Genomic DNA, 22674 nt, shown 5'->3' with positions numbered 1-22674 from the left:
GGGGCATTTAAGAATATAGACACCAGCGCCTGCTTCCCATTTAAGAGAATTTGGAAGGTAGAGGCTTACTGAATTCACCTGCAATGACCAGGCAAGAAATCAGTGTTTGAGAGAAGCTTCAATTCCACTTGTTTTGGGGGCAAAGATGTGTGAATATGTGGGCCAAAAGAACCCAGGGAAGCTGTTTTGATGGTATTTCACCCAAGAAGGATAAGAGCCAAGACAAGAGGATCTCAGCACTAAGAAGCTGTGCAACAGACCACCAGGAGTGGAAGCTGGGAAGGTCACAAAGGGTCACCCCAAGAGTACCCACATTAGGAAACTATGCCGTTTTGGAGGTCCCAGCAGAGGTCACCAGGCAATTCCCACATCCACCCCATATCATAGCCAGCTTTTGTACATCTGCAGTAATAGTGGACATGAAAACCAACAAGCATCAGTCAAATAAAAATTCCACTGGCTCCAGAATTTGAATTCTTTCATCCTTCTTCTATTCCCTGTTCCTGTGTCCCAATTCTTAAGAACCAGAAAAATTATGGAGGCAGAAGCAAGTTACAAAAAATAGTGAACAAATTATGCCCTTTTTTCATTTCTCCAGACTAATGGAGAAAAGAGGTCTTCAAATGCATGTGAGACCCACTTCTGCTTAGGATTCAGAAATCTGGAAAGAGCATCCCATCCTTATAACAAGAGTAATAGTAACAACAGTTACAACAAAGCCGGAGAGTCTGAAAATTCACAACTCTTCTGAAACCCATCAGAGAGCTAAAAGTGACAGAAAAACCAGTGAATCTGAAATCTAAAGATAAGAGTCTCCAAAGACAAAGAGGACATGAGCTCTTGCTCACCCAACATAGTCACCAACAGACATGGGTAAAAAGAATCCAACTAGATTTTTTAACCAATCGCTAATGGCTCAGTGTGGACTAATGAGAGTAGATAGAACCCATGGAGACTGCAGACACAGGAATTCACAACCTCTCACAGGCTCTTCTTGGACTTCACCGAGCACTCACAAAAAAGACTGGGGTAAAAGCAAAACTCCTGACAAAGGTGCAGGTCTGGGGAAGGCACCCGGCAGCGCTGTGGGGAAAGCAAAAGCCCTACTGGATTCTCCTCCCCTATCTCTCCATAGGAATCAAAGCTCTATGCTCTGTGGGAATGTGACAAATACTGTTAATCTTAAGGCGCTGTGAAAACCCAGGTAGAAGAAGGAATAGAACATAATGCTTTACCCCAGGGGAAAGGGTAGAATACATGCTGGGCCCAGAATTACAGCTGGGAGAGGGGCATGAGCACTAAGAATCCATGGACACATTACCTTCCTAAGACTGAGGGTTAGTCAGAACAGCAGATAGCACTGCACACCCCTCACCTCCCACCTCCAGGGTAACAAGCTACTCCTAACAAGTAATGGTGGTCTACTGCCGGGAGATAGGCCAGGGCATGCTCCCAGAGAAGCAGTGCAAAGGGAAACAGGGAACAGAGGGCACACTCAGATGAGTTCTAAAGAGAACTTAATGAAGAGACTATTTCTGGTGGGCAAGGCAGATTGTGGAACTAATGATGAGGAATGCTGAAGGCACTGAGTGATGACCAATGATGGGAAACTGTGAAGACTTAAAGTGGCAAGGAGAAGAAATAGCAATTGGAGTGATAGCTAGAGCCCAGCAAGCAGGTAGCAGGCAGCTGCAGTCAATGCCACATCATAAGTAATTATGTTCTATACTTTTAGTTTCTCCCTCATCCTACCCTTTCATCGGCTGCTGGTGTCTCTCATTGGCTGACCAAACCAAAAAAGAGCCAGGGAGTTGGCGTGCTGCTATCCATGCATCAGACCTATGGGGGCACAGAGAAGAGCCAACGGTATGGATGGAGTGGGTGCAAATGGAAAATACCCAGTATAATCATCCTAGCTTGACTACTGCATCACCACGGGATCCACCTCCATAACCTTGGCAGCCTCTCCCTCCTCAGGGTGCAAACCTGAACCTTCCTTCTTCTCTCTACCATCTTTCTAAGTGATATTATGCATTTCCATGGCTTGTGATATCACTGGTATGCTGATTACTTTTTTTGAATTTTTTTTTAATGTTTCCTTATTTTTGAGAGAGAGAGAGAGCATGAGTGGGGGAGGAGGAGAGAGAAAGAGGGAGACACAGAATCCAAAGCAGGCTCCAGGCTCTGAGCTGTCAGCACAGAGCCTGAGGCGGGGCTCGAACCCCACGAACTGTGAGATCATGACATGAGCTGAAGTCAGATACTTAAAGGACTGAGCCACCCAGGCACCCAATTACCATTCCTTTCCTTGAGTTCTACACTCAGATCCAACTGCCTTGACAGCTACTTCTGGGTGTCTCCTACACTGCATTTCTGACTCATCTGATCCTGTTAATTATCTTAATTCACCCCTGCCAGTATCCAATTCATCAACAAGCTAAAATATATTCCAGATCTGCCCATCCTTTCTCTTTGTCACCCTTGTCACCATATTACTTCTGATTTCTACACCTATTTCTTATCTTCCTCCAATCAATTCTAGACTCAGCAGTCAGAGGGACCATCTTAAAATGTAGACTAGGTCATGACATTTCTCTGTTTAAACTTTACAGTGTAGTCTTCCCCTACCTCATCTTTGCCACACCCCTACTTACTACTCTCTAGCCACACTGGCTTTTCCAAGTCCTCATAAAAGCCAAACTCTGCAGACTCAGGGACAACCGTCCCCCTTCCCAGTCACTGCTCCAACCTGGCCCCATGTTTCAGAACTTGTCTCCTTTTCATCCCTCAGGGTGGCTTTAATGTCTCTGCAGAATGGCTTTTCCTGGCCACCTTATTTGAAGTAAGTTCTTCCATCTCATTGTTCCCTATCTTCTCACCTAGTTTATTTTCTTCTTACCATCACCCTCTGCTTTTTCTTTTTATTTGTTTGGTTGTGTTTTTGTCAGTCTCTCATACTAAACTTCAAGCTAATAATGCAGGAATTATTATGCCCTGTGATTGTCTTACACGCCTGTATGCCCTGAGCCTAGCATACTGCCTGGCATAAAGTAGGTATGCCAAAGACTATGCTAAGTTCCATAAAAATAAGATTGCACTTAAATCTGCCGAACAACCCTAAGAGGTAGATATTTTTACTTTACAAGTGAGGAAACTGAGGCATAGAAAGGGTAAGCAACTTAACAAGAGTCACATGGTTAGGAAGTAACAGGTGAAATTCAAACCTAGAGAATCTGATGCCAAGGCCAGCACTTTTAACCACTGTGCAATACCTACTCCCACATTCATTTCCATGGATGAAATAATGACTACACATATTAATTAATAAAGTGGAAGGCGGTCATAGATTGTACCCACAAGTCAGTATGCAGAAGTCAGAGAGGCTAATATTGAAGACCTCCAGTATTAAGACCTGAAGATTGAGTGTGCCAGACTGACAGGAGAGAAAATGTACCAAGCACAGAGACTCATACATGCAAAGACACAGAGGCAGAAGAGAGGGTTGTATGTTAGGAGGGGAACAAGTAGTTGTTTCCTTGGATTATAAAATGAGAAGAGAAGAAAATAGGTAGAAAGTCAAAACTGATGAGTCTAAAAGGCAAAGTTTGTAGTCAACACAAAGCAGTTTAGATTTTTATCCTGTAGAATAAAGATTAGGAAGTGATTAAAGAAAATTAATCAGAATGGAGATACAATTAGGCTGTGATTTAGAAAACTCCCTCTGGCAGTGACATAGAGCAGTCTTCTTAAAGTTGAGCAGCCTACACTTCTTTAAGAGAAAAAAGTATCAGCGGACTTGGTGTCCACTGATACTTTTTGTACAAATACATAAGAAGACACAAACTCCTTAGTCTGGTACCTCTTATACAGTCATCAAACTGAAACAATTGTATATACTTCATAAGCCAAACTACAAATCAAATTAAATTTTAATTAACAGTAATTTAATGCAATGATGTTTTACTTAAACGAAATTGCCATTCAGAGCAGGCAGTGGTATTAACTATTTGGATGCACATTCATTGGAGTTTGAAAAAAAGAGAAAAGGAGATCTGAAAAATATTGCTGGTAGATTTAAATTAGATCATCTTTAATGTCCTTCAGGAGTTATAGGTAAAGAACTTCCTCTTAAATTATATTTTGGCTGTTGAACTATACTTGGCAGAACTATATTTCTAGAATGTGACATCTCAGATTGAACCTCAGTGAATCATAGCTTCTTTAAATACAAATGATGCTGGCAGGCCAGGTCCAGGGACCCAGAGGGGGTCCCCCAGGACCAGCCAAAATGGTCCTTGGCTTCACATAGGATGGAAATCAAACATGAGCCAGCAGGAAGTGAGAGCAAAGTTAATTGAAGATATAGAGAGAGCAGATACAGATGGAGTGTCTGGGAGACTCAGAAAGGAAAGGAGTATGAGTCTTGTCTTTGTTTGAGGTCTGGGGGTTTTTTACTGAGGATTGTGGCCTGGTATACCTGTCCTCTCAGGCATCCAGGGACTGGTTAGAATAAAGACAGGGCCCAGGTGTCATTCCTTGGAGCCAGCAGGTCTTGGCGTTGAGAAGCCTAGCTCCTGGTTGTCTGGAATATGCATATGATAGCTTTGTCCCATCATTCTCATCTGGTCCTTCCATAGATGTTCTATATTCTAAAGAAATCCTTAACTCCTTGTCCCTTACAAGGAGGACACACACTATTTACATTCTGAGGCACATGTAAAGTGGTGGTGCAGGTCGTAGCATGAACAGGAGCAGGAAAAGGAGCAAAAGCCACATTTTTAAGGAATTCTTCAGGTTCCCTATCTCACAACCACAACAATTTAAACTTTTTATATTTTTGCTTTTGTGTTAATCTTTTTTTTTTAACGTTTATTGTTTTGAGAGAGCAAGAGAGACAGAGAATGAGTGGGGGAGGGGCAGAAAGCAAGAGAGAGACACAGAATTCAAAGCAGGCTCCAGGCTCTGAGCTGTCAGCACAGAGCCTGACACAGGGCTGGAACCCACAGACCATGAGATCATGGCCGGAGCAGAAGTCGAACGCTTAACCGACTGAGCCATCCAGGCACCCTGTTTCTGTGTTAATCTTAAGATACATAATGTAGTGGCCACTGTTAGGCAAACAGGCTTGAGCAATAGAATGTAGGAAGGGCCCACAGCGACACTCTGGCTGAATACAGACAGGACCATCAGGCGACTCACCTCAAAATACCCATAGACCCTAACTAACCAGTGGACAGCAGTTACCAAAATAGAAAAAAATTCCCAACGTCGCCATACCTCCTCACTTTCTCCCTTTAAATACAGCCCCCACTGCCTCATTGCAGACAGCCTCTCCTCTGCCGTCTTGCCCACTGCTCCCTTGTAGTATATTCAGTAAACTATCTCCTTTGTTCTGCCTTGGGTGAAACTTTTCACCCAATTGTCACCCCACATTTGGGGGCCTTCATCTGATCAAGAGAGACACCACACTCAATATAAACATAGTCTGGGTCATCTTTATGACTACTTTATAACAAATTTCGATACCCACCTTTACCTTTAAATTTATGATCCAATTACTACCATATCAGTTATTTTGGGTGGGTGTGAAGAAACAGGTGGACTTAATGTGTGAATATTGCTTTCCAGTATTTCCAGATGGATGAAAGTTTAATAGATCCATGGGGCTCTACAGGAAAGACGGTTGTTCAGTATTTCAGAGGAAACTAGAGGGAAAATTAAGAAAAGGATGGATCAAAGCTGAATCTGCCATTTACTGAGTGCTGACAATGTGCCAGGTACTGTGATTAACATTTTACATTCTCTATCACATTTAACCTTTACAAAAACCCCAGAAGATACATATTAGTAACCATTTCTATAAATGAGGAATCTGAGGCTTAGAAAGGTAGAGTCAGACAACTAGTAAATGGCAGAGCTTAGATTGGGACCACTCAAGACTAACTTCAAGTGTATGCTCTAAATTAGTAGGCAACACCACCTAAATGAAAGATTTTATAGTACTTAAGTGCTTTACCAAAAGGTGATTTGGTATTCTTATTTTATAAATCCAAAGTCATGTTGTATTGTGGCAAATAGATTATGACAGATTTGTCATTAGGACAGGTTTAAATAGATTGGTCTTGAAAACATTGTGGCAACACAAAGTAAAGTCATATGTAGAGCAAGAGGCAAAAAACTTATTTAACACTAAATACCCCTAAGCAGTGTTAGTAGTAATCCCTTCCAAAATCAGTGATAACAGCTCCTGGAAACTAAGGTGTCAGGGAGCTGCTTTGCCACTAAATCATTTGTTTGAAGTTCAACATTTTTAGTTCTTAAAACCATGTTCCACTGTGTGTTGGATTTTTTTGTTTGGATTTCTTTGGAGGAAGGAAGTTACGACCTTAGAAGAGAAATATGACCCTCATAATAATAATAAAAAAAAATCACTGGTTTATTCAAGGAACGATTATGAAAATTTTCTAACAGACAAGATTAAGAGGAGTGGGAGAGATTTATCTACTCCCTAAAAATTTACCAAATTCGAATTCCAAAAATTCTTTTTCTTCATTTTCCGAAACATTTCCTTTAAATACTAGCTGGCATTTTGCATTTAATAAAAGTTGGTTTAAAAAAGATTAACATTTGATCAAAAGGGGCAGAGAAATGAATTGCTAAATATTAACAATGGAAATGAAGATGAATCACAAATGATGTTAAAGATATCTAAAATGATACAGGTCAATAAGAAGTGAAATTAACTTACTAGAAATAAATTAACATAAACCTTTGCAGTAATATTTGCGTGAAATTTATAAAGTAAAAACCAGGGCAGAGAAGCGGCGAGACCTCTTTCCATGGACCACAACACAAATTCTGTAATTGCCAGTTCACAGAAGCCAAATAATAATGAGTTGTCTGGTGGCTTCTCTTATTACTATACTTTACTTATTAAACATATACATTATTCTAGAACTTTTTAAAACTACGATAGCGCCCGAGCGCGCGCGCGCACACACACACACACACACACACACACACACACACACACACACACACACGGCATTACGTTTCCAATTATCTTTCACTGGTAGATACCTCAATAGGAAAAACAGGTTGTCACAACTGCGTTCAGCTATGTTTGACCCTCTCTAGTCTTCGTAGGAAGCGGCCAAGTAATCCGCAACCCCGCGTTCCCCGCCCCCAGGCACTACGGAAACAAAACTGCATAAGGCTCCGCCCCACCGTCTGCAGAGTGAGCCAATCAGGGTGAAGCCCGGGGTGATCGCGTGCCGGGTGTCATGGCGGCCTGCAGGCGTTGCTGCTCGTGCCTGCGGCTTCGGCCGCTCGGCGATGGTCCCGTCCGCCTGCCTGGGCGGGACCGGGCGCTCACCCAGTTGCAGGTGCGAGCACTGTGGGGTGGCGCGGGGTTCCGAGCCGTGGCCGTGGACTTAGGCAGCAGGTGAGTAACGGTGTACGTTCTCTGTCCTTTCGCAAGGCATCCTGTCTAGCTATCGCATGTATATTCATCTCCCAGGCTAGAAATCCGGCAACACAAGTCTCGTTTATCCCTCTGTACCCCAAACGTAAAATGCTGGATTTCCCTTTCCGGGTTTGGAGTCTGTCTGCTGGTACCCTCCCCTTTGCCGCGCTGTCTCAGCCTCATGTCCTTTGCCTCTCGGTCCTCCCTTTTACCCTGTTCCGGTTTCCTTTCTCCAGCTGAGTCTGTGTACTTGGCTTTCATCTCCTTTATTTGCTTGGATTCCTGGACTCCTAAGTGGGTAACATTCCACCTCGGGATAATGAGTTGATAATGGATGCCTACGTCATCCAATCCAGTTTATTGTTTAAATGCGTGGCCAGTATGACCCTGGATAGGAAGGGAAGGAAAACGTCAGTTTATTGAACGCTAGTTTTGTGATACACTCTTTTTAAACCTGTGGTAAACGTGCTGTTACCCCCATTTCATAGTTAAAACAGAGGCTCAGAAAGGGTTAGTAACTCTCTCTGAGTCAACAAAGCCAGTACTTTGATACTAGGTGGATTTTATGTTTCTCTCCAAGCCCATGTTTCTACTAGGGGTCCGTTTGTCACAATTCACGTCTAAAATAACAAAATGGATCCTTTTTGGAATAAATTAAATTGCTACTTACTTTATATATTTATCTTTTTTACATATACTTTAAAATTCTTTGACCCTCATTCGTGCAAAAAGTTGAAAAATCTGTTTTGGATTACAGGTCTTGTTTCCTAACTTACCGAATCCTGAACAAGTTAAGTTTTTTGTGGCAAAATGAGAAGACTGGTCTAGGTCAAGGGTCAAACTTTTTCTGTAAGGGGCCAGATGGTAAATACTTTAGGCTTTGAGGACTGCATACTGTCACATATTCCTGTTTACAAACCCTTTAAAAATGTGAAAAAAAAGGGGCGCCTGGGTGGCGCAGTCGGTTAAGCGTCCGACTTCAGCCAGGTCACGATCTCGCGCTCCGTGAGTTCGAGCCCCACGTCAGGCTCTGGGCTGATGGCTCGGAGCCTGGAGCCTGTTTCCGATTCTGTGTCTCCCTCTCTCTCTGCCCCTCCCCCCCCTTCATGCTCTGTCTCTCTCTGTCCCAAAAATAAATAAAAAACGTTGAAAAAAAAAAAATTAAAAATGTGAAAAAAAAAAAAAATTAGCTGAAAGGCTGTACAGAAACAGGCTGTATAGTTTGTTGATCCCTAAACTAGATGATCTCTAAGCACCCTTTCCACTTCTGACATTCTTTGATTCTGATTTTTTGAGGGAGAGGATATCTCTTCCATTATTCAAGGACTTAACATTCTTTGAAGAAATGCCTTAGCGGGGGCACCTGAGTGGGCTCAGTTGTTTGAACATTAGACTCTTGATTACCGCCGTGCAGGTCATGATCTCAGGGTTATGGGATTGAGCCCTGCGCTGGGTGTGGAGCTTCCCTGAGATTCTCTCACCGTCTCTCTCTCTCTCTCTCTCTCTGCCCATCTTCCCCACTTGCATGCACGTGCTCTCTCTTTTTCTCAAATAAATAAAAAGAAATGCCTCAAAGCATTTCATTCAACAGACAGCTACTGTGTGCTATACAGACTCCTTTAACGGACACAAAAGCAACAGTATTAGTCCCTGCCTTTCAAATTTTCCATAAACAATCTACTTTAAATATTTCATTTATTAGTCAGCCTGAAAGTTCTTTTAAACTGTGTCATGTGTTGTAACAACTAGATTCATAAATAACATACCCGCTGGGTAAATTAGTTCCTTCATCTTTGTCTTGTTTTTTGTTTTTTTGCAGCATTTATTAAATTTGACTATGTACCATTCACTTTATATTTGTTATCTTGTGTATTATTTACAATACACTATAGATTATATACTGTTTTGGTGTTTTTCAAATGCTGTACTTAATACTCAGAGTAACCTTTGAGGCAACTGTTTAATTTTCATTTCAACATTTTTTTTCTTTTTTTAATGTTTACTTTGAGACAGAAAGTGCATGCACATGAGTTGGGGAGGGGGAGAGAGAAAATCCCAAGCAGGATCTGCACTGTCTGTGCAGAGTCCAACGCAGGGCTTGAGCTCAGGAACCATGAGATCATGACCTAAGCCGAAATCAAGAGTTGGATACCTACCTGAGTGAGCTACCCAGGTGCCCCACATTCCAACATGCTTTTATTGAGAATCTACTGTGTACAGGGCACTGTAGATACAGAATCTGATGAGGGAGTAAGATAAACACAGGTTTGGTGCTGGGAAAATCACTGTGGTCGAGGTATGGATGGGGTGCCAAAGGAGAGCAAAGGCATATTCCATTCTAAAGCTTTCCATTGAAGGTGAATCTTGAGGGGTGAGGAGGAGGAGGAATTAGCAAGGAGAAAGAGGTAAGTGCAATTACAGGGAAGTGAGAGAGTGTATTTGAGTAACTACAAATAACTCAATGTGGACGAAGCAAAAGGTAAAATGTGAGTTTAGCATCAAAGGTCAAATGACAATAGGCAGAGTCCAAATCATAAAGATGTTTGTTTTTTTAGTTTTGTATTACTCAATTTTTCTCTGTGGAAGTTGGAGCAAGGTGGTTACATTCCACATCATTCTGCAGATGTTTCTAAAAAAATTTTTTTAATGTTTATTTTTGAGAGACAGAGAGAGCATGAGCAGGGGAGGGGCAAAGAGGAAGGGAGACACAGAATCCGATGGAGGTTCCAGGCTCTGAGTGTTCAGCGCAGAGCCCGACAAGGGGCTCGAACCCACGAACTATGAGATCATGACCTGAGCTGAAGCTGGACGCTTAGCCAACTAAGCCACCCAGGCACCCCTAAAAATGTTCTTTAAGCATCTCTCTCCCTGAAGTTCTATTCCCTGTAGCAGCTGGCTCTGCTCTTCCCTTTCTCTTCCTCAGCTACCTTTTCCCACTCTTCTCCCCACCAACAGAATCTCCTTGCTCATCCTAATCCTTTTTATTTATTTTTTTCAAGTGTTTTTTTTAATTAGGTAAACATTCACATGAATCAGCATTTTAAGAAGTTCAAAATCTCCTTCCCATATGGTTCCATAGCTGCCTAATTCCAGTTCCCAAAGGCCACTTGTGTTACCAATCTTGTATGCATCTGGAGATATTTTACACATAAAATACTGGAGAGTAAGTTGTTAAAAGGTAAAACCAACTATGAAGTATAAAAGTAATAACCAGTTTGCACTAAAAACAGAACCAAAACTGCATGAATAGGAAAAAAATTACAAGGTCAGGTAACATCAGCTGAGATCATGAGATATAATGAAAAGTAACCGGCTCGTTCTTTGTGTAATATAAATTGCACACACCTAGAAGAAAAAGAGTTCAAATTAGGAAAATCATCAAGGCAGGACTATAGGACTGTCTGGTGTGTGGGCTAGGACCGCTAATGGAGACACTGGGTAGACTCAAGAGAGGGAACAAAGACGGCAGGAAGATGGGATGTTTGAATAAATACATAAATCCAAGCGTGCGTGTCTAAGATCTAGGGACACTGCAGACCTGTTTTTCTCACTCAGCTCCCACAGGTTAGCTTCGGAAGCTTAACAGTGTTGCCTTCTCTCTGCTTCTCTGCCTGCTGATAGAACTGGGAAAGGCTGGTTCTTAGGAGAGGAGTGGGTCCTCTACTCCTTGCCTCAAGCTTTCTTTTTATGTGTGCTCTCTTTGGTACACTGCTAGTCCCTACACAGGTGGGGCTATGTGACTGGTTTTCACCAGCAAAACCTAATATGAAGTGATAACAGGTTATCCACAGACTGAAGTATTTATTTTATTCCAGTGATGCTTACCATTATTCAGAGAGAACCCATGTTTTAACATTTGTTCTCTACTGCCTTCTCTTCGTCCCCTATACAAATTATATCCCCTTTAAGAATAAAGACTTAACCATCGCTGAAGATACTGAAAAGAATATGCCACTGTGGGCAATCTCAAAAACTGTGGGGCAAGAGCCCTATGAATGGAATAGAACTGTAGCTTTCACAGCTCTTCTGTCTTGGGCCCACTTCAATTTATTTAGAGATACTCCCTTTCACAGGGATCACTCAGATACTCAGAATTTGCATTATTGGATGGAATGCCAATTCCTGATAAATCTTGAGAAACAGTGGTAACGTATTCTTATTCCAGATTAAACAAAATTTCAAGACCCTAAATTTACATTTTACACATAAAACCTTAATACTGATTTCAGCTATAGGTTGGTGGGGCTCTGCTTAAGGCTACAGTGTTACTGGCTCTAATCATCTCATTCCCTACACCTTCTATTCCAGCTTCATTCTTATCTCTGCATCTTATTATTCCATCTCTCAAGGTAAACCCGTTTTATTATAGGCTGTCATTGCAACATCTGTGTTGAATGTCTCAAATATTTCTTGTGATTAAAAAAAAATCCTCATAGTTTTTCAAGACTGATAACACAAGTGTACATGTTTTTTTTGATTTTCAAATTTAACAAAATGAGACTATCTGAATAGGTAAATGTGCTTTTCATGAACTCAGACTTCTGACAGAAGTGTTTAATGAGTAGAAATATTCAGTGATCTCTTTATCCCGTTTGTATATAAAGTACAGAGGCAGGGCATTGTGTGTGTGTGTGTGTGTGTGTGTGTGTGTGTGTGTGTGTGTGTTCAGCACTGGGACTTGATAGAAAGTTTTGGAAGCTGCTTTCATGGGACAGAACATTTTCCTCCGTATCTTCAGGAGTCACTGAGTTGGTTAGGCTTCACAATACTCTGATGAATTTTAGTTTCTTTGACAAGTTTTGCTGATCTGTTTCATGCCTTCATTAACCTCTTTTTGTACTCACCAGAAGCTGGGAAATAATGCTAATAATACTGACTGTTTATTATATATAGAGACAGCTTTATTAGGATATAATTTACATGCCATACAATTTACCCATTTAGAATGTACAATTCGGTGGTTTTTAGTGTATTCACAGTTTTGCAGCCATCACCACAATTTTAGAACATTTTCATCGCCCCCAAAAGAAACCTCAGACCCATTAGCAGTAACTTTCCATTTCTCCCCAAACTCCATAGCCCTAGGCAACCACTAATCTACAGACTTTCTGTCTCTATGGGTTTGCCTATTCTGAGCATTTCATATAAATAGAATATGATGAGTGGTCTTTTGTGACTGCCTTCTTTCACTTACTATGTTTCCAAGACATATCCATGTTGTAACATGTATCAGTACTTCATATTTTTAATGGCTGAATAATATTCCATTGTATGTATTAGACCACATTTTGTTCATTCATTGACATATTTTGATTGTTTCCTTTTTGAGGCCATTATGAAAAATGCTGTGGCTATGAACGTTCATATGCAAATTTTTGAATGGACATACAGGTTTTCATTTCTTTTTATTATTATTTTTTTGTTCTTTATGTTTTTTTTTTTTAATGTTCTTTATTTTTTTGAGAGACAGAGCATGAGTGGGGAGGGGCAGAGAGACAGACAGAATCTGAAGCAGGCTCCAGGCTCTGAGCTGTAAGTACAAAGCCCAACGTGGAGCTCAAACTCACAAACAATGAAACCGTAACCTGAGCTGAAGTTAGATGCTCAACTGACTGAGCCACCGAGGTGCTCCTCTTTTCTTTTTTTTTTTTTAAGTTTATTTATTTTGAGAGCAAGAAAGCATGTGCACAAGTGGGAGAGGAGAAGAGATGGGGGGACAGAGGATCTGAAGCAGGCCTCACACTGACAGCAGATAGCATGATGTGGGGCTCAAACTCACAAACCGTGAGACCATGACCTGAGCTGAAGTCAGATGCTTAGAGGACTGAGCCACCTAGGCACCACCCAAGTTTTCATTTCTCTTGGTTATATACCTTGGAGTAGAATTGCTGGGCCATATGGCACTTCTGTGTTTAATCTCTTGAGGAATTGCCAGATTATTTCCCAAAGGAGATGTACCATTTTGCATTTCCATTAATACTGTATGAGGGTTGTAGTTTCTCCATATCCTCACCAACACTTTTTATTGATCTGTTTTATTATAACCATCCTTGTACATGTGAAGTCATTATCTCATCGTGGTTTTGACTTGCGTTTCTCTGGCGGTTTACAGTGTTGAGCATATTTTCATGTATTTACTGGCTATTAGTAGATTTTCTTTGGATAGACTTCAAATCCTTTGCCAATATAAAAATTAATGTTGTTGGTCTTTCTATTGAGTTGTAAGAATTCTTTACATATTTTAGATACATTTCCCTTACCAGTTACACGCTTTGCAAATACATTCTTTTATTCTGTGGATTTTCTTTCCCTTTCTTGATATCCTTTGAAACATGAAAGTTTTTAATTTTGATAAAGTTCTATTTGCCTGTTTTTGTCTTTTGTCACTTGTGTTTTTGATGTCATGTATAAGAAGATGTTGGCTAACCCAAGTTTGAAGATTTACTCCTATGTGTATTCCTAAGAATTTTATGGTTTTAATTTTTACATTTAGGTCTATACTCTGTTTTGAGTTAATTTTTATTTATAGTATGAGGAAAGGAAGGGGTCCAGTTTATTAACTTGTTTGCATATAGATATCCAGTTGTCCCAGTACCATTGGTTGAAATGGCTATTCTTCCCCCCTATTGACTTGTCTTGGCACCATTATCAAACATGAAGGTCTTTGTAGGCAATATTTAAAAATTATATTTTGTCCTGAAAGCATTGGAGAATATTTTAAAGGACTGTAAGTAGGGAAATGATTCAGTGTGTGAGTTAAGAGTCTACTTTTATCAACAAGACGAAGGTTGTAAACTAAGGTTGACAGACTAAGGTTGTAAACGGGAATTAACATTTAGGAATGCAGTTAGCTTCTGCACCCCCAAAATACTTTATCTTTCATTCAGATTATTTCTGTGCCTTGGTTTCTATATTTTTCCTTAAGCAGCTCTTAAATTCCCCTAGTACTTTTGATAATAATTGTGAACTCTATCCCTTTTTTGTTTGTTTTTTGCTGGGTGGGAGCCTGTGTGGCTTGGTTCTTCTGTTAGATATTTTAGAGTATTTTATACTAAGCTGGAATTTGTACTGATGACCTAAGTCCTTTTGTATTGAATTTTTATTTTTAAACAGAAAGTTAGAAATATCCTCTGGAAAACTGGCCAGATTTGCAGATGGCTCTGCTGTAGTACAGGTAAAAAGTCCAGATTTTAAAATTTTCATCTTAAAAATGGTTATGGAGACTGGTACTGTCTTTACAGCATCATATAACTTCTTAGAATTGTGGTATTGGAAATTAATACAGACCATTTCTAGTTTCAGAACCATTCCAGAGAAGTAGGGAGTCAGAAGCTGGATATATTAAATGACCTTTAAGATGTGTTCCAAACTTAGGGTTCTGTTTTATTCTGTTAATATATTCTGTAATGCTTTTCTAGAGAATGTGATTTTACTTTTTTCTTTTAATAGTAATAATTGAGAAATCTTTATATATAGCCTAAATTTCTTCATAAGAAGTAGAAAATATGATTGGATGTGGTTAAGCTATCAGTAAGCCTCTTGTTTTAGTTCTATTGCTTTTGCAAAGCTCAGCAACTGTTATAAAACAGATCATGATCTTGTAGAAGGGATCAAGATTGGACTAGTTGTGATTATTTTCATTATGGTGTCTTGGGATACTGTTCTCTTGTATTGAACTGGAGCAAGGATTCATTCAGTCACTACTTAAATGTTAATGTCTGATTTTTAAGGAATTTGCCAGTGTTGTTGTTTATGTTTAAGTCAGGTGACACTGCAGTGATGGTCACAGCAGTCAGTAAAACAAAACCTTCACCTTCCCAGTTCATGCCTTTGGTGGTAAGTATTTGCTGATTTATTTAAACAGTAATATGGCACTGTAGAATTTGCAATATTTTTGTCTAGTGTCTAGTGAGTGCACAATGTAAACTTTGCACAGTAAAGGATTTTCCTTAGTTGATACTGAGTCATTAAAAGAATTTAGACTGATTCCTTCATAACCAATTCTCGTATTAGTAGTAAGCATACTTCAGAATGTCCAGGTTGACAACAGTGAAGTGCATTAATACTTTGATGTTGAATAGCAATGAATTCATTGCTTTCATAGGTTTCCCTTCAGTATGAGTCTGCAAGTATGTTTGGTGAAGAGTAAAGAGTTCTTTAGGAGTTTATGGCTTCCTTCTATTATGAAAAGGGGAATGCAGTTTTATTGAACAGAGTTGATATAAAAAAGGGAATGTTTAATTTGAGTAGAATAAGCCACTCTGGGAAGTAGTGAGGCTACATAGTCCTCTCACTGCTAAGTGGAGGGCTTTTTAAAAATCAATTTACTGAAATACTTGTATCAGCTTTCACTTCCCAAAGACATACAAAACACTAAAAGTAAATAAAATATTCTCCATTCTTAATCTGGACCATATTGTTAGCAACCTCAGGAGAATTAGTATCTGAACAGTGGTTCTTGGGAAATAGTTGCCATAAAAAGGAGTTAAATGAACTTCATTTTTTTTTTTCATTACTACTTCAGGTTGACTATAGACAGAAGGCTGCTGCAGCAGGTAGAATTCCCACAAACTATCTTAGAAGAGAGATTGGATCTTCTGATAAAGAAATTCTTACAAGTCGAGTAATAGGTAAGATATTAATAGAGACATTAACTCTCTCTGATATGCTTCTGTTAGCCTTTCTTCTATCTATATTCTACAGTTCCCTTAAATGTTCTTCCATTAAGTTAACACTGCCTGAGGTTATTTACTTTCATGTGGGGTCCATGAAAGAAAAAATTTTGTTTATTCACTACCGAATCCTGGGTACTTGGTATACTACCTGGCACAAAATGAGCATTCAGTAAATACAGGTCGATGAAATGAATGAATCTCTGTTGACAATATAAATTCCGTGGCTCATGCCTCTACTGCTCTAGTATTTTTCATTTTCATATTCAGCATAGTAATTCCTGAAAGCATTATATTCAACTACTGAAATGTGCCTGCAATCTTTCAAATCTTTGACATCTTTAAATATTGTGGGATCATTTGAGTTTATAGCTCTTCTACAACAGAAATTGTTTGTTTGTGTATATGTATATGCATTCTTCAGACACAAAATACCTCGAAAGATTTTCTTTTGATCTGTCATTGGCCTTAAGTCTCTTTCCTCTGCTTATATATGTAACTGATGCCTTTGGAACAGAAATGAAAAGTTGCTCCCCAATTTTAGACTTGTGTGCTCCAGCCCTGCTAGTTTTTTGTTATTAGGGCATGGTATAGATTAATTGAAGCACTGACATTTATCCATGACCCTCTCAGTAAGTCAGTCCAAGGGGATTTTTTTTTTAACATCTGAACAGCTACCTATATTATTTTCCAGCCTGGTGTTTAATAGAGTGAAAAGGTTGAATTATAAAGCAACTTTTGTCAGTACTATTTACTTTTCTTTTTCTTTTGGCAGATCGTTCAATTAGACCTCTCTTTCCAGCTGGCTACTTTTATGATACACAGGTAGATTCTGTTTTACGTTTGTTTCCAGATTAATCAAAAATTACGTAATGAATCTCTATAATACTACTTAGGCTAAATATTAAAGAACAAAATAAGAATTTTTAGTGATGCTATTTTACATTTTTTTTAAAAAACATACTAATAATTTTAAAAACTAATATTAATCTGATGTCAATTTGAATTGATACCGAATTATGAGTAGGAGTTAGCCAACCTAGGAGTGTGGAGGAAGCATTCTGAGCAGATGGGGGGGAAGCACAAAAGCTCTGAGGCAGGAAACAGGGTTTAGAGCAAAAGTTTATAGCAATTAAGGAGGTCGGAGACAGATCAGGCTGGGGCCTGAAAGTCAGATTAGTGTCAGAGGCTAGGACAATCACTACAACTAGTTTTTATTACCTATTTTTATTGGGTCCTCTTCTACTTTATTATAATTTTAATATTTTGTGAATATTATTCTCTCTCAGAATAATGACCCATTAATTTACTTTAATTAACTTTTATTTATTTGACAAAAATAAATATGCCTTTGCAAGGATGCCTCAAGAAGTTTTCTCTCTTTTAAGTTGTTTTCTTAAGTATATGACATAGGCGTATTATTGCAGTGTAATAATAAAGTAATTCACTCATTTGTTTTCTATATGCTTGTTAATAGAAAACAGTATTTTTATGTAATAGAAATAGCTAACATTTACTGAATATTTTCAACATGCCCAGTATTGTAAATGCTTTACAAATAATATTACCTTTAACTTACAGAATATCTTTTAGGGAGGTGCTATTATCTTTCCCTTTTAAATATAAGGAACCTTTTGAGGCTTAAGTAATTTGCCATAGTCAAGCATGTAGTTAAATGATAGCCAGAAATAAGGGTTTAACTATAAAGTCCATATTTTTAACCACATGGTGATCCTTTATTTTAGTTCAAAATGTTAACAAAAATGATAATCCTCCTAAATCAAGTAGATTTTTTTTTAAGTGCTTTAAATTTTTCCCCTTGTACCAGGTACTTTGTAATCTGTTAGCAGTAGATGGTGTTAATGAACCTGATGTTCTAGCAATTAATGGTGGTAAGTTTAAAAATCGAGATTAAAATTATCACCTTTTTTTTAAAGGTATGAAATAATTTTATTTCAGCTCTTATTTTTTTTCTTTGTTTTTGTTAAGCTTCTGTAGCCCTGTCATTATCAGATATTCCTTGGAATGGACCTATTGGTAAGTTAGGATTTGAAAATAAGAAACATGTTTTTTACTAGTGAGCATGCTATAGCAAGGGCATAGATTTACTGGCTCTGTAAATCTCATAGGGAGTTTAGTTAGATGACCATCTAAGATTCCTTTTTGAGATATTTTCATCCTTGCCTTGAGTTTTATTTCTGATAGCAATAAGTTACAGTGTTAGAGACTTTTATGTTCCTAGATACTTTGACTTCTTAGTTGCCTCCTCTGTTTAAGGACTTTTTGTGGGGGAATAGGAAATTGTTAGAGTACATAGTCTTTCAGGATAAAACATGTTTAGAACTTAATGACTCTTAAAAGTTGTATTCATGCAATATAAAAAAGACTCATCAAGTAAGTAATTTTTGAATATCCTAAATGCCAGATACTAAGGTAAAAACTGAAGGAATAAAGGCAGACTAGGCACAATTCTTGCTTTCAATGTAAGTAGGGGAAACAATTATTTATAAACAGCATTATAAAAGTATAGTAAAAATGGTAAGAAAATGATAGAAAAGGTTGGGTTTAGTCTTGTGAAGTCAGGTTGTCAAGGAGGGCTTTTCAGAGTACTCACCATTAAAGCTTAACCTTAGTAGGATCAGATGGTAAGCATTTGCCTTGGAGAAAGTACAGTCTAGCCCAAGAAAAGAGCATGAGCATAATCACAGAGGTATGGAAGAAATAGTGTATTTGAGCAATTCAGAGTGCTCCAGTGAGGCCAGAAGGTAAGGTGGGGTAGGATGTTCTGTGGGCCTTAAATACCATGGTAGAAATATGGATTTTATTGTAGTCACAATTAAAGATAGGGATTGAAGCTATCACTGAAATAATGTCTTGAAAACTGAGTTTTTATTGCACAACTGCCTATATTTTGATATATCTTAGGGGCAGTCCGAATAGGAATGATTGATGGAGAGTGTGTTGTTAATCCAACACGGAAAGAAATGTCTTCCAGTACTTTAAATCTAGTGGTTGCTGGAGCACCTAAAAGTCAAATTGGTAAGTAGTTTACTACATTTGTTCCGGATTTTACTTATAAATTCTGGCTCCTTAAAAATGCATTTGTATACTTCTGTGTATTTGTGTTTTGTCAATTAGCCATAAAGATTTTTGTTCTGTTTTATTGCTGCCCTATTGTGGTAGTGCTCTTGCTACATATCAAACAATACCTAGAATTATAGAATGTTGTACAAGTTTAATTGAAATCTACAAAAATTTTTATTTTCCACGACAGTTCTGGTAATTATTTTTAGACTAAAAAGCTAGTCTAAAAATTGAATTTCTAAATCTGGTAGTAAATTGTTTTATTAGTTTAAATATGTTTAGCTAATTCATCATTCAAAACCTGTTTAATGTCCTCTGAAAAAGAGGTGACCTATTTCTAGTAGGTAGAAAACTAATGAAGAAATGCACTGACCATAGGTTACCCTCGTTCCTTGTAACAAAAATGTCATAATTGTATGAATGAAAAGTGGCATAGTTCTGTTGAAGGAGAATTGGCTTCCACAGTCAAAATAACCTGTGCTTGAAACCCAACAGCTGCCACACAGTTAACTGTGTAACCTTGGACAAATTAATTAAGGTCTCATATCAGTGTATTCTGTGTGATATTTGATATCTGGGACTTTCTGACATGGGATCTTCTGATGTGGGAATATTTTGATGAAATGTAAACTACTGAGCTTTTATTACCTTTTTGTACAATTACATATGAAATACCTCATTTCCAGCTTCTTTTGGAATACTGGTCAGTAATGGAGATGGAATCTGGTACTATATGGTAGATAAAACACATATAATAGGAATTGTATGTTATCTACATATTAGAGATTGTGTTGGTAAAATAAATAACAAGTGGGTCCATGACAGTTATAGTGGCTCTATGAAATCTTAAGAAATCTGGATTCCTTTCAGTTTTCTGCCCTGCTATCCTCAAGGTGTGGCCCTTATTTCATGCTTATGAACTGGCTACTGGAGCTCTGACCAACTTAGCTGATTTGTAGGCAAGAGGAAGGAAAAAGGAGGGGAATAACAAAAAGATGTATGCCAACTGAGTAAGTCACCTTCCCTTTCAAGGAGCTTTCCTAGAGCCCCGACATAGCAGTTTTCACCTACATCACACTAGGCAGAACTGTAACACATGACTGCATCCTTGACTATAGGGGAAGCAAGGAAATGTTTTGGATTCTACCTCCAGAAGGTGAGATTCATACTGTAGGGAACTATTACAGTGTAGAGAGAACATTGCAAAGATTTGGGGAAGCCATGAATAACAGATGACTCTTATATTCTTGAACATCTCAGAAGGGGCCTTGAGCAAAGTGTTGGTTTACTGTCTAAAGTTTACTTGGTCTGAATCTGAAATTTTTTTTGCTTAGAAATAGTGTTACAAGTGAACAAGTAGTGTTCATTACTTAGTAAATTATTTTTTTATAGGGTTGTTGTGAAGATTAGAGTCAGGATTTGTAAAGTACCTAACATAATATCTAGTACCTAGTAGGCATACCGTTCATACCTGCTGTTATCATTCAGACACAGAAATTAACTTGCTTCAAAATTTATATCATATAAATGGTCATATATATAGTCATATATATAGCCTCTACCTACTTTGGACTTTGAACTCCTCTGATTTTATGTAGATGTTGGAGGAATGAACTGGGGATCTTTATTGCATCTATGGCATGCTGTAGAAACCTCACAGGCAACCTTCTACTTTTTCTTCTTACCTCTTGCTCTCTAGATGGATTGCTCTCTTGCAGTCTAGAGACTGAAGAAACCATCAGAAGGTTATCTTGAGTAACTAGGAGACTGAGAGTATTTCAGAAGCAACCTCTTAAAAGATTGGTTTCAGAAATTACCAGCCTCCATTTTATGTCTTTTGCCATCACTGTCTCCATGAAGATATTCAGCCAGTTCTCCACTTTGATAACGATGCACCAGATATACATTTTACTTCATGTTTCATGTGTTAAAGTTAATATTGGGCCCAAGTTATGGAACTTCTGGGATACAAAAATACAGAAAAGTAATTAATTACTGCTATTCCATTATTTAAAAATTTAGTAATCCAAATCTTTAAAGCATGACCTTATAGGGAAAGAATAATTTCTTTGTGCTTTTAGCTGCCAGATGACTTCAGCAGCCATCATTCTACACATTCTGCTTGTGTTCAACTGGTACACTTAATATCACTGATCTTTCTACATGTGCTAGGATATAATTTAGGAAAAAGTATACCAGTAACAATTTTTAAGAAATTTATATCTAGAATTCATAGTTTTAAACTAATCTCAAAAATCTTCAACTGCTGAAAATGGTTAACAGTTTAGAGTAAGCATTTAGACAAGCTATTTTTGTGTAAATTTTTAGCCTCTATGGCAGGTGCTGTCCAGTAGAACTCTGCAATTAAGTAAATGTTTTATATTTGAATATGTGGCAACTAAGCATTTGAAATGTGGCTAGAATGGCTAAGGAACTGGATTTCAAATTTTATATAATTTTAATTTATTTAAATGCAAATAATTATATGGAACTAATAACTGCCATATTGGACAGCACGGGTCTATAGATACAAAACTGTAAGGAATTTTCTTATCAAGTATTTTTTAAAATGAATTGCTTTGAAGTTTAGTGAAAACAAAGTTTGAGGAATATTAATTTTCTTTTTTTTTTTTTGTTAGGGAGCTTCATCTCATGTTTATTTTACTAAAATCTCACATTGTGCTTGAAATATCCCATCTATTGTTTATTATGTTATTTTTTTTCAATATGTGAAATTTATTGTCAAATTGGTTTCCATACAACACCCAGTGCTCATCCCAAAAGGTGCCCTCCTCAATACCCATCACCCACCCCCCATCAACCCTCAGTTTGTTCTCAGTTTTTAAGAGTCTCTTATGCTTTGGCTCTCTCCCACTCTAACCTCTTTTTTTTTTTTTCCTTCCTCTCCCCCATTGGTTTCTGTTAAGTTTCTCAGGATCCACATAAGAGTGAAAACATATGGTATCTGTCTTTCTCTGTATGGCTTATTTCACTTAGCGTAACACTCTCCAGTTCCATCCACGTTGCTACAAAGGGCCATATTTCATTCTTTCTCATTGCCACGTAGTACTCCATTGTGTATATAAACCACAATTTCTTTATCCATTCATCAGTTGATGGACATTTAGGCTCTTTCCATAATTTGGCTATTGTTGAGAGTGCTGCTATAAACATTGGGGTACAAGTGCCCCTATGCATCAGTACTCCTGTATCCCTTGGGTAAATTCCTAGCAGTGCTATTGCTGGGTCATAGGGTAGGTCTATTTTTAATATTTTGAGGAACCTCCACACTGTTTTCCAGAGCGGCTGCACCAATTTGCATTCCCACCAACAGTGCAAGAGGGTTCCCGTTTCTCCACATCCTCTCCAGCATCTATAGTCTCCTGATTTGTTCATTTTGGCCACTCTGACTGGCGTGAGTGTGGTTTTGATTTCTTTTTCCCTGATGAGGAC

At 38.4% G+C, this 22674-nt stretch overlaps 1 protein-coding gene and 1 long non-coding RNA gene across 9 annotated transcripts in view; one reads left to right on the top strand and one right to left on the bottom strand.

Annotated features, from left to right (window-relative positions):
- The window catches only part of LOC122216071, a 131212-nt gene extending 123444 nt beyond the window's left edge, over window positions 1–7768 (bottom strand). For 3 of the 5 annotated variants that reach the window (XR_006200678.1, XR_006200677.1, XR_006200681.1), the window contains exons 1-2: window positions 7678–7768; window positions 1753–1839 (exon numbers count right to left, since the gene is read on the bottom strand). This is a non-coding gene — a long non-coding RNA (uncharacterized LOC122216071). Of the gene's footprint in view, window positions 1–1752; window positions 1840–7080; window positions 7193–7677 lie in introns of those variants that run through there. The other 2 variants (XR_006200680.1, XR_006200679.1) reach the window with 2 other exon arrangements.
- Window positions 7264–22674, top strand: part of PNPT1 (polyribonucleotide nucleotidyltransferase 1) — a 48988-nt gene continuing 33577 nt past the window's right edge. The window contains exons 1-8 of one of the 4 annotated variants that reach the window (XM_042932314.1): window positions 7264–7444; window positions 14579–14639; window positions 15227–15301; window positions 15990–16095; window positions 16913–16962; window positions 17966–18029; window positions 18127–18174; window positions 19063–19176. In XM_042932314.1, the coding sequence (XP_042788248.1) occupies window positions 7284–7444; window positions 14579–14639; window positions 15227–15301; window positions 15990–16095; window positions 16913–16962; window positions 17966–18029; window positions 18127–18174; window positions 19063–19176 (679 nt within the window). In that variant the 5' untranslated portion in view covers window positions 7264–7283. Of the gene's footprint in view, window positions 7445–14578; window positions 14640–15195; window positions 15302–15989; window positions 16096–16912; window positions 16963–17965; window positions 18030–18126; window positions 18175–19062; window positions 19177–22674 lie in introns of those variants that run through there. The other 3 variants (XM_042932316.1, XM_042932315.1, XM_042932318.1) reach the window with 3 other exon arrangements.

Source organism: Panthera leo, chromosome A3, assembly GCF_018350215.1.
Source record: "Panthera leo isolate Ple1 chromosome A3, P.leo_Ple1_pat1.1, whole genome shotgun sequence".
Classification (NCBI taxonomy): Eukaryota; Metazoa; Chordata; class Mammalia; order Carnivora; family Felidae; genus Panthera; species Panthera leo.
The sequence above is the reverse complement of the archived record's forward strand: the minus strand, read 5'-3'. Positions and strand labels throughout refer to the sequence as shown.